This window comes from Apodemus sylvaticus, chromosome 10 (genome assembly GCF_947179515.1).
Source record: "Apodemus sylvaticus chromosome 10, mApoSyl1.1, whole genome shotgun sequence".
NCBI lineage: Eukaryota > Metazoa > Chordata > Mammalia > Rodentia > Muridae > Apodemus > Apodemus sylvaticus.
The window spans coordinates 61836608-61848946 of NC_067481.1; the positions used below are offsets into that span (position 1 = coordinate 61836608).

The 12339-nt window shown below is 51.4% G+C and overlaps 1 protein-coding gene across 1 annotated transcript in view; it reads left to right on the top strand.

Annotated features, from left to right (window-relative positions):
* Positions 1–10: 10 nt before the first annotated feature.
* Positions 11–12339, top strand: part of Lrrc75a (leucine rich repeat containing 75A) — a 46380-nt gene continuing 34051 nt past the window's right edge. Inside the window, exon 1 of the mRNA XM_052197474.1 lies at positions 11–455. Coding sequence (XP_052053434.1) covers positions 210–455 — 246 coding nt within the window. The 5' untranslated portion in view covers positions 11–209. The remainder of the gene's footprint in view (positions 456–12339) is intronic.

Genomic DNA, 12339 nt, shown 5'->3' on the forward strand with positions numbered 1-12339 from the left:
CGACGGACTGGCGGCGAGCGCCGGGAGAGCGCGCCGGGGCAGCGAGGAGGGAGGAGCGAGGGGAGCGCGGGCCGCAGCCGCCCCCGCCCCCGCCCCGCGCCCGCGCCTCCCGCGCGCAACAGTTCCCCCAAAGTTGCGGCCGGGGAGGCGCGAAGCCGGCGGGGGACGCGGCCTTATCCCGGCGCGCGCAGCCCCAGGCGGGCGGCGGCATGGGCACTCGGCAGACCAAGGGCAGCCTGGCGGAGAGAGCCAGCCCGGGCGCGGCGCCCGGCCCCCGCCGCGAACGACCCGACTTCTGGGCGTCGCTGCTGCTGCGCGCCGGGGACAAGGCGGGGCGCGCGGGCAGTGGGCTACCCCCCTACCACCGGCGCGTCGGCATGGTCCAGGAGCTGCTGCGGATGGTGCGCCAGGGCCGGCGGGAGGAGGCGGGGACGCTGCTGCAGCACCTGCGCCAGGTGAGCGCGAGGAGGGGGTGTGGGGGGCGCGGCGGCACCCGGAGCGCCCCGCCCCTACGAGGGGGTTGACAGGAGAGCGCCGGGAGGCACCGCCCAGGGTCCCCCTTTCGCGGGGATGGAGCGGTGTGGCAGCAGGTGCCTCTGCGTTCCTGCTGAATTTGGGGCCTCGGGGTAAGGTGAGGAAGGCTGACCTGTCGAGGCAGGTGAAGGGGACCTGTTGGACCATTGTCCCTGTTCCTCCTCCACAGGTCCCCAGGGATAGTTGATGAGAGAGGATATAGAGATGTATGACTGGTCTGGGCCAGCTTTCTCTTCTTCCTCTCTGCTCACAACCTATCACCCTCTTCCAAGGGTCCCCAGGAAATGCGCAGCTCTCTGCTTAAGCCAGCTTCTGAGGTATGTCCCCAGGTCGTTTGCCACCAGGAGATATTGTGTCTTGTGGGTTCATCTTCCCCTAACTTTAACTGGTTCTTGCTATGAGACCCCCGGCAGGAGTCTTGGTCAGAATGAAGCTAGGCTTGGTTTCTTGGCCAGCAGGAACTGCTACCCGCAGCCTGGTCCTGACCCCCTGATAAAGGGCAAACTACACGTCTGGTCGGTTCCCTCTATTGAAGGGCTGGTGCGCCACCCACCTCTCGGTTTTTGTTTTTCTTTCTCATTTTCTTTTGGGGGAGAGTGGTAACCTGTACTACCGAGTCTTGCTGAGTGGCAGAGGCAGGAGAGTGCATAGGTGCTCTACAGAGCAGTGATCAGATTGGTTTGGTCTGGCTTTGTGGTAGAGCCTTGCACAGACGTTGTATTCTCGTGCAGACCTTATATTCTTGGAGGTCTCCTGTAGATTAGCAGTGTGCTGCAAATGGGGGAGGGAAAACCTCAGCTGACCTTTGTGAGGTTTTCCCATTGCTGATAGAAGAAGCTGTAGGGACAACTTCCTGGGAGGAGCCTCCAGGATCTAATTGGATCCGCATCTCCCTGGATTCTGTACCATGGCTTCCCTCACACCCTATAATGTTTCTCTGGAGTTTGTTCCTAAGGTGTGTGCACTGCTAAAGAGAGAGGAGAGAGTTGGGGACTTGGGAAGGTGTAATGCTTCCACCTTTGCCTCTAGTCTTCCTGACAACATCCACAGTGATTCCCTGGAGACTGGCTGGATCCTCAGATACCTTCCCTGGGTTGAATCATTCAAAGAAAAATGACATTTTACACCATGTAACTTTAGTGATGTGTTTTTCTCTGTCTTTTGAAAATCAAAGGGCAACCTTGTATGGCCTCCATGGTAACTCTGTCACTTTCACACAGAAAATGGATTTTCCAGACCATCGTAAGCTGTCTGTGCCATAGACAGTAAGAGGGTTATAGTCACATTCTGCTTCCCCAGTCCTGGGGGTGCTGCTTTGGAGAACACCAAAGCAAGGAAGAAACTGACAAGCCCTTATTGAGGGGTGGGGAGAAAATTAAGGCAGCATTGGCAAGCACCAGTTAGAAGCCCACAGGAGGAAGCCGAGGATGTCAGGGAGGAAGCCAGTGTGAGGGGTATCTAGTATAATTACACATTGCCTTGTGGAACCTGGGCCTCTCCCTTTAGGGTCTTCTGCTGTGTGTCTTTGGCTCTCTCTGGCACCTCTCCAACCACAGGCCCTTGAGGGCTAAAGGGAAGAGGCAGGGTTAATCAGACTTCCCCCTTTCCTGGGGCTCCCTGGCCCTGTGACGATGATGTGATGAGGGCTGTGGACCTGGAGAGCTGCCCTGCATTGCCTGTAATGTGGGGATCAGAGCCCTTCCAGGAAATGGTCATTGGCCTTAGGCATGTGGGAGTGGGGCTCAGGGTTGTCCAAGTGTCTGTGACGAATGAAAAGGGTGTTTTCTAGGACCCTGAAACCAAGCAGCGGAATGTCTAGCCAGATTTGTGCTGCAGTCTGAGTGGCTCTCCCCCAAGATACTATTTCCATCTTAGTTTCCTCCTGGCAGGAACCCGGGCAGTTTGGCCACCCCCACTCACATAGTACTTTCTCCTGTATTTGATAACATTTGGCACTAAGTGTTTGGATTTTGGTTTTCTTGAAGCAAGGTCTTCTATGTCCCAGGCTCACTGTGTAGCCAGCCCATGATGACCTTGAACTTCTGATCCCCCCAGCCTCCACACCCCAAAGTGCTGGAATTACAAGCTCGGGCCACCACACCCAGCTTATTTGGTCCTGGAGATCAAGCCCTGGGCCTTGTGCATGCCAGGCAAACATTCTTTCAGCTGAGCTACTCCCCAGCTGTTGACACTGGATTTCTATGTGTTCGGAGCATGTATAGGACTAGAGGAAACATTGATCTATAACTCCTACCTATGCTCCTGAAGGAATTGAGTCCTTGATCTTTCTGAGTCTTTAAAAGAGTCTCACAGTTTCCTCGGACAAATGCACCTGATCTTGCAAAGAATTTCAAGAAATACACAGAGCTTGTGAGTGCTACCTATAGAGCCTAAATTCAGAGTCAACGCTCTTCTCTCCTGCCTCTGTTTCTCTGTTTCTCTTTGTATTTTGCATATAGTTCAGAACCGTGCCTGGCAGTTTGTGGTAAGCTGATGTATTATGGCTACTATTGCCACTTGTAAGATTCAGGGAATGAAGCTGGGCGGTGGTGGCGCATGCCTTTAATCCCAGCACTTGGGAGGCAGAGGCAGGTGGATTTCTGAGTTCGAGGCCAGCCTGGTCTACAGGATGAGTTCCAGGACAGCCAGGACTATACAGAGAAACCCTGTCTCGAAAAGAAAAAAAAAAAAAATTCAGGAAATGTTTCTTGCTTGGAGACTCTCCTGCTTATCACTTGTGGAAAGGCCTCACACACAGTTCAAAGGGTGCAGGCAGGATGCCAGGCAGTTGCCTCGAAGGCTCACAGAGCCATCCTCTTCCCTTTAGGAACAGTGTTAACTGAGAAAGGCCTGGGACCAAGAATCAAGTCTGGGTGGCTTGCCTTTGGTCCTCTGTGCTGTGACCTTGGGCCCAGTGGTAACCTCTCTGAGTTGTGTTAACTCATTTCCCAAAGAGGCATCCTGGGTACTGAGCAGAGCAAATGCTATCAAGTGCATGAAATTTTGTTGGCACTGCCAGTCAAGGTGTGTTCTCATGGCAACCAGGAGGATCTGGCCTACTTTGGGTATAGCTGGGTTAGGGACAAGAACATGTGGCCTTTCTCTTCAGGCCTAAACCAAGGAGTTCCTGGTTCAGAAGCAGTCTGGAACAGATGCTCATAAGCATGAAAGAACTCATCCCCTGACTCTTACCTCATCACGCTCTCCCCTAAACCTTCCACTTCCCCAGGCATCTTGGGTGTGGGGCTCAGACTTGCTGTTTTAGGACTCCTGGGGAAGGAACAGTCTGACAAAGAAAATGGGGGGCTATGTGGAAAATGCATTGTCACTGACTCAGCCCAGTGGTCTTTCTTCAGTCCCTAAAATTTCAGACTGTGTTCTTGTCCTGCTTCATAGAATAGCAGAATGGGAAACAGGCATACTCCCCACCAAGGTGACCCATCTCTAAGCTCACCAGTACCCCTGCTATGTTAGTCAGCTGTTCCTATGACAGAATTCCTGAGGTAATCACCTTGTAAGCAAGGCTCTGTTCAGGCTCACAGCTTCAAAGGTTTCAGGTAGTGGTCATTTGGGCCTGTGATAGGGCAGTACATCAGGGCAGGGAGTGTGTGACTGAGGAAGCTGCACACCTCATAGTGGCTGGGAAGCAGAGAGGAAGGATCCAGGGACCCAAGACCTCTTAAGATTTCCACTACCCAAGAGCAGCACGTGTTAGAGACATGGTCTTTGAAAGACACACATCTAAACCCTAGCATCTACTTCCTGCAGAGAGTCTAATTAGTCTGGTGTGGTGTATCCCTGAGAGGCAGAGCTGTTCTGCCTGACTGGCCTCATCTCAGTGTGGCCTGGATTCGTGGCTCTAGGTACTCTGTAGAATGGTAGTGCTGTCTTCTTATGCTCAAAAGCAGCAACTGCACCCACAAATACAAGAACCAAACACATGGGCACTAGGGTGCTACACATATCACTGGCCCAAGAGGAGTTGGATAGCGAGCATCCTAGCACCTGGAGACTGACTCCCTGTTGACGGGCAGATCTCCTTCCCAAGCACAGGGACATTTGAAGGTCATCTTTTCCCTCCCATAACCCTCCCAAGAGAATCTCTATGGGTGAGCCAATGGGAAGGTCCCTGAGCACAAGGAGCAGGCAGATCCCCAGTGTCACCATTTAATTCCTACTCCGCCCGATACACATCTTGTTTCCACACTTGTTCTTGACTCAGCAGGCCATCCTCCTGAGCATGCCTTCCCATTGCTCTGATATCTTTCTAGCACGTCAGTTCAGCCATAGTGCAAGGTATTTTAGTCAGTCCTAGTTTCCCCACATGATCTTTGGTTTGTCAGACAAGGTCATGCACTTCCTGAGAGTAGAGACCCACCATTACCAGTGTGCATGATATATAGTACTGAAAACCTGCGGTTCGTGATAGTCCTCAGTACGTCTTTGTGCTATAGCAAGATGTGTACAGACTGTCAACATGTCAATTCAGGAAGCACTTGGATGGATGCCCTGTTTCAGCCCTACATCTGATTTATCAGGCTGCTGGTGTGGCTGTGCGATCCTGTGCATTTGCGTTTAGGTTTCTGGGCATGCCAGTTTTCAGGAAATCCCTGATGGCCGCAAGCTTGATTGCGCCTGGCATCCTGCCAGGCTGAGGTGTTCTTGGAGAGAGGAGTGGCATGGTGCCCAGCCTTGGCACCACAGGATCCTATTGGACAGGTGTAGTCTGGGGCCTCTGCTGAGGTGGCAGGAGGGGAGCAAAGCCTGATGGGAGAATTGGGCCTCCCCATTGCTAGTCAGCTCCTGTGGGATCGTGTGAATTCCCTCCACAAAGGAACCTTAGTGTGTGAGCTCTGGCAAGCTGGGCTGCATGCAAGCATCTCCAGTGATAAAAGTGCAGAGGCTTCTGATGCCGGGACCTGCTTTGTTCCTTTCCACAAATGCCAGGGACACTGGCCAGGGACACAGTGACCACTGTAGTGGCCAGACTAACCACAGGGCCTAGAGTAGGCTAGTCTCTGACTTCACGGTCTGATGAGGCAGGGGAGGGCTTCCTCTCTTTGGAACAAATTTTGGAGATTGCCAAAGCTGTTTGTAAATCCAGTGTCTCTTCTGAGCTCTTATGCCCTGGCCTCCATCTCCGATGTGCAGGGAAGTGCAGTCTTACTGCCCTCCCTCACCCCCAAGATCAGATCATTTCTGTGTGTGCCTTCCTGGGACTAAAGCCATCCATACACCAAGTACCTTGACATGTGGTCAGGTTTCAAAAAATCCCTGAGGTCTTGTTTGTTTGTTTGTTGAGACAAGGTCTCTTTATGTAGCTCTGGCTTTCCTGGAACTCAATTTGTAGACCAGGCTGGCCTTGAGATCGCAGAGATCTACTTGCCTTTGCTGGGATTATAGGTATATGCCCCCATGCCTGGCCCATTGATACAGTTTTAATGCCTCAGGCATGTTTCCTGCTAGCCCATGGTGTGCTCTCTTGTGAGTCTGCTGAGACTGGCTCAAATTTCTCAATTATTTCCACTCTGAACCCTGGCTAGGGTAGCCTCCTGATATTTGGGTTTCAATAGCTGCACCCCATAATCCATTTCCTCCAGTAATTAAGAGGCTCTCATCAGCTGACTAGTATTTCTACACTGTCCCCATCAGGATGTACAAAGTGGTGTCAGCATTGGAAGAGACCCCTCCCCTAAGCAGAGATGTCCAAGCAATCACCTGACTCACCTTCCCCACCAGGAACAGCAACGAGAGTTTTCTGTGAGAAAACACACGTGCACACAGGGATATTCACCGACACATATGTATGTGCTCTTGTTGGTCCTTGCTATAGATTTTCCTGGCTGGATCTTTTTTGTTTGTTTGTTTGTTGTTTGTTTGGTTTTGGTTTTTTTTTTTTGTTTTTGGTTTTTGCCGATTGTATTAGTTCCTTCAGGCTGCTAGAACAAAGTGCCAAAGGCTGGGTCCAAGAACCTGCCCCAGCAAGTTCAGCATCTGGAGTGGGCCCTTACTGTGGTTCTGAGTGCCCTCCCTCCTGTACATAGCAGTGAAAAACTTCTCTGGGGATTCCTTTTTAAGAACACAGATTCCAGGGTCCTTGTGACATCAGCCTGTGCTGAAAACCCCAGTTGGGAGGTTAGGGCTTCAGTGAAGGGGAGGAGGGAGACAACCAGCTGTGGCTAGGGCCTAGTCATCCGCATCAGCGGACCTTACCATTACTTAAGGAGTTGAGTGTTCAAAATGAGGACGAGACCTTGGCATGCAGAACAGGGGCGGGACCCCTCTGACAGCGCCTGCTTTTGTCCCCACCCCACCCACCCTGGCTCCAAGTGGTGCCCACGTGGCTCTCTGGGAGCATTTCCCAGCTTCACTTCTCCTTCTACATCTTCTTCTCCTTCTCCTTCTTCTTCTTTTGGTAACTTTTATTAGCTCAGACTCCTGGCTGCTGTAACCATATGGAGTTCCGCAGACAGCTGCTGCTCAAAGGGATGTGGCATTTTGATGTTTCTAATTTTATCTTAACCAAGATAGACAGTGGAGTCCAGCTCAGACTAGGGAGTACCCAAGTGTGTTTCCCTGCAGAGGCAGATGGACTCGTTTTGAGCCTGAGACCCAAGTACTAAGATCCTGTGTTCCACGGCTAATCTCCAAGTTCTTGATGATAGATAAGTGATTAGGATAAGATAAGCTATGAAGGTGGGGCTCCTGTGATAGGACTGGTGGCTTGAGCTAACACCCACTGTCCCTGTCTTACCATTGAGACTCTCTAGTCTGTTACGGCACAGCAAGAATGCCTTCTCCAAGTGCTGTGCTGTGCTGTGCCCCTGGATGTCTTACCTCCAGATCTGTGAGTTAAATAAACTTGAAACTCTGTTTTGTCTAAATTACCAGCCTGGGACATTTTGTTGCAGTAGCAGAAAGCAGATTAAAAATTCCATGTGCACCTGCAGAACTGCCCCTCACCCTGTCTCCTCCAAGCCCATCTCCATCTTCCTGCCTCTGCTCTCTGCTTCTTGTAGCTCCTCTTTGAGTCTCTGAGTCTCTCCATCCTTTGTATCTCTGAGTCCCCTGGGTAAAAAAGCAGGCTCTTTTTTTTTTTTTTTTTTGGATTTGGTTTTTTCGAGACAGGGTTTCTCTGTATAGCCCTGGCTGTCCTGGAACTCACTCTGTAGACCAGGCTGGCCTCGAACTCAGAAATCCACCTGCCTCTGCCTCCCAGAGTGCTGGGATTATAGACATGCGCCACCACCGCCTGGGCAAAAAGCAGACTCTTAAAAATGTCTCTTTGGGCGAGGTGTAATGAATGGCATATGCCTTTTAAAACAGTGCTGGGGAAGTATGGATAGGATTTGGGAGTTTAAGACCAGCCTGGATTACATGAACCTCTTTTACAAATAAAACAAAGGTCTCTTGTTAGTCTGTCTGAGTTCTGTGGGCTTCCCTCTATGCCCCTCCCAACTCTACGCACAGGAAGATGGGTTATGAAGCCATGAGAATAGGTAAGGGGTCTAGACCCGCTCGTTTCAGTTGTCCAGATATAAGCACGTGCCTAGGCAGGGCGAGCAAGCACTGGAGATCCACTCCACGCGGGTTTCTAGTCCACAAACCGTGTTCACTCATTCAAGCTTTATCTTTTTGTTCTCTTCTTAAGTCAGGGTGTCTGATGTAGCCCAGGCCAGCCCTGACTCTATAGAGCCAGAGATGACCTTAGATTTCTTGTCATCCTGTCTCCATCTCCTAAGCGCTGGCATATGCCACCATGTGGTACTAGGGATCCAAGCCAGGGCTTCATATATCTAGACAAGCGCTCTACCGATTGAGCTGCATCCAGGCCCCTTTTAAGTTCCTTGAATAGTTGGCTTATGTTGTTTTTTAGTCTCACTGTGTGGCCCAGTCTGGCTTCAAGCTTATAACAATCCTGCCTCAGCCTCCCAAGTGCTGAGATTATAGTTGTGTGTGCCTCCATGGTCCTTTTTTAAAAATGTGGAATTAATATGTATTCATTTAAAGTAGAACTAGTAGGTTTTTTTAATATACCCCCCCCCAAAAAAAAAAACAGCATTCTGCCATTATGGAAAATAAGCTGTAGATGGGCAAAAAGGAAAAAGGCCAATTGAATGCATGTATTCAGTGATGGAGCACCTGTTCTTCAAGGGGCAGCTACAGATATGGGGACCCAGCCTGCAACCTGTGGGGAAAGGTCCCAGCAACAATTGTGCCCTGCTTCACAGAGAGTGGCTGGGACCCAAGCGCTCACCGTGTCAGGCATGTGTTGAGCTAAGCAGTGTGGTTACCGTAGCTGGGAACTGGATCCTGCTGTTCTGAGCCAGGATGCTCCTTCTAGAATGGGCAGAGGAACAGAAATAGCCACAGTGGCTGGCGGGCAGTCAGCTATGAACAACTACTCAGATTCCACCGCCTGGCTTACTTCTGATTGACAGTGGCCCAGGGGGGTCTGCACAGGTACACTGGCCACTGAATACTCCCCTCCTCCCCATGGGGCTTCTAAGTGGTCACAGACACTTAGGCCCAGCTGCAGGGAACCAGGCCACCTGCCATTTCCTGAATACGACTTTGTCTCACCTGCTCTGCTGGGCCCTCCTAGCTACCCAGTGCTCAGGCCTGTACCTTTCTGACCTCTGGGTCCTCTGACCTGTGACTTTTCTCCACTCCACCACCACAGCCACAGACTACCCATGAAGGTTCATCAGGCACCTTTCTTCCACCAAGGGACACAGGCAAGGGATCAAACCTCGAAGGAAAACCCCCTCCCCTGAAACTCTCTCCCCATTCAAGCTTGCTGTTGGGAAGAAATCTGCATTCAAATGGCTTGGGAAGGTGGGACTCGTGACACCCCCCCCCCAACCTACTCTTCCTTCTAAGTTCATCCATATAGCTTATGCCTGTTGGAGCCTAGCCTTGAGCCTCAGGTTGTCTCCTGGGCAGAGCAGGATTCCCTCCCTAAGTGCTGTGGGCAAGTGCCTAACACCTAGACTTAAACAGTCAAGATTCCCACCCTGGACCTCTCCAGCCCAGCACCTCTCCTCATAGTCATAGCAGACCTGTATCCTCCCCCGATATCTCCTCACTAGCATATGAGTAAATACAGAGAGCTCTCCTGCAGAGCATTTATGAGAGAGAGCTAGTGCCCCCTGGCACCAGGTAGGTGCTAACCCGGGGCACTTCTGATGGGTTCCCTGACCACCTTGCCTTATTCTGGCTATGATCCCAGCTCCTAGATCCAACCAATTTCTTCTCCTCTCACTGAAAGAAATGGATGGTAGATGAGAGGAGGTCCCCAGAACTCCATGGGTGAGACCTTGTGGAATGAGTTTAGATGTTTAGTGGAAGTACAAATGACCCAGGGAAGAATTATAGTCTGTCACATAGGACTGAGTCAGGAGTGGGTCCTGTCCTCATAGCAATGGCTGGAGAAGTGTGGGAAGCCTGCGTCTGCTCCAGTAACTAATGCAACATGTTTCCAGGCTCCCTGAGTTGGGGCAAGTAGCTTAGGTCCTCATCTTATGGGCAGAGTGAAGGAACTCCTGGGTCACAGAGCCGTCCGCTGTCTTGTGGTAGGAACACGAGGGAAGTAAAGACAGACACAGAAAGATGGGGAGCACCACTGTCCTGAGCACATTCTCTGGGTGACACTTTCTTAACCTAAGATCCAGTGAGGGCTGACGTGATGACCTGACACTGGACGGCTCATCACCTCCGTGTCAGAGCTCAGCTCTGTCTGCTACTGGCAGTCCAGCAAGACCAAGAACTTGGAGCATTAAAGCCCTTTGGTGTGTGAGGCCAGGTTACCCATTGCCTGGATTTCCTCCACAGGCTGCCTTCAGCTCATTCAGCTCCAACATACCTCAGCCCCAATCCGGTTCCTGCCCCAGCGTGCCCTACAGCTCTTTCAGAGGCAGCCTTGGTGAGAATGTAGACGTTCGTTCAGATATGTATGAGCTGAGGCTGATCGGCCGCTCTATCAAATCCTTCAGCACAGCCTCTGAGATCAGCAAGGAACAGGGCCGTGAGACAGCGGCCAGAGCTTGATTTATTCTTAACCAGTGTTTGCTATCCTCCTCCTGAAACCTCTAGAGCAGTGGTTCTCAACCTTCCTAATGCTACAACCCATTAACAGTCCTTCACATTGTGAATAAAGAAATTATTTTTGTTGTTACTATATAGCTGTAATTTTGCTACTGTTATGAATCACAAATATCTGATATATAGGATATCAGTTCCTGGACCCCTGTGAAGGGATCTCAACTCCCAAAGTTGCCATGGCCCACAGGTTGAGAATTTCTGTTCTAGGATGTTCCAGTTTGACACTCCAACCTATTCAGGGGCATCGGATAGAATCAGAGACACCCTGAGTAGATCCGGACTCCATCTGGGGCACCCAGGGCACAAGTGAAGATATGGCCGGCCGACTGCATTTATTTCTCCCTCTAGCTGTTCCAAGGAACTGCAGGCTGGGTGTGTCCCGTGCCCTGTACTTAATCCCAGTTCCTCCAGACTCAGTAATCCCAGTCAGTTTAGTTTTTCTAGGTTGTGCCAGTCTGCTGAGCTTTCATTATTCCCAGCTGCAGACTTCAACTGTCCCTTCCTCCTGGAGGTGTGTTTCAGGGCAAAAGCAGCGGTGGGCAGCACACCTGCCCGGCAGTTCCCCGGAAGCTATAAACCCATGGACCTTCGAGAACACTGAATTAATGGGTTTGGGATACGGAAACTCAGACATAAAACCATCCAAGTTACCTTTTCCAGGAATCCCCACCCCTCATGGCTTTTGCTGCTCGGAACTTGGCCCAGTCAAGCAGGGCGAGCATAAGAGAGTAGAAATGGTTTGGATGGGGTAGGACATTTATTTCAAAGGGAGGTTGCTTCGTGAGCCAGAAGGGGAGACTCATTGGGAATGGGACCACAGGAGGAGGGGGCGAGCCTGGAAAGGAGAGAGAAGGCATTAGGATGGAATTTCAGACAATTTCCCAGACATAGAATCTGTCTGTCTGTCTCTCTCTCTCTCTGTCTCTCTCTCTCTCTCTCTCTCTCTCTCTCTCTCTGTCTCTCTCTCTCTCTCTGTCTCTCTCTCTCTGTCTCTCTCTCTCTCTCTGTCTCTCTGTGTGTGTGTGTGTTGCTATCAGTCAAACTCAGAACCTGTTTCTTGCTAATTACATACTACCACTGAACTCCACCTTACAGTCACTAAGATTGTTGTAGAAAACTCAGAAGCCCATCCAGGAAGCCAAAGGACCAGGACGACCATCCCAGCAGATATAGAACAGAGAGCACCAGGCAGGTTCTGCCCGCGGTGCTTACGTTGGAAGATGTCCACTGTGGGAAGAACTGTGGGCAGGGTCAAGGCCACTGAGTATGAGCACTGGACTCCTGCTAATCCTTGCCCTCTCCCCATCCCCCATCTCTAACCCTTCCACCTCACTCACTACTTCCCCCCTCAGTGTTCATGGAAGTTGTGGACACACTCAGGAGCCACCCAGAAACCAAAGATCACTCCCATCCTCAGGGGAAATGGCTGTCTCCTCCCTGTAGCCTTGAAAGCTCACTGCTCCCTTGCTGCTGCCTCTGCTGCTACTGTGTGGGGAGGATTCGGCCTGGATGGGGTGGGGGTGGGGGATCCCATGGCTCCTGCTGAGAAGCACTTAGGAGGGCACCATGGCTCTCACCCACCCTTCCCACTGTCGCATGACAGACAGCTGAGCTCCAGTCAGGCATGGCCTCACCCTCAGCCTGCTTAGGGTGCGTGGGGATCCTTCCTTCTTTCTGGAGCTGGGAGTGAGCAACTGGATT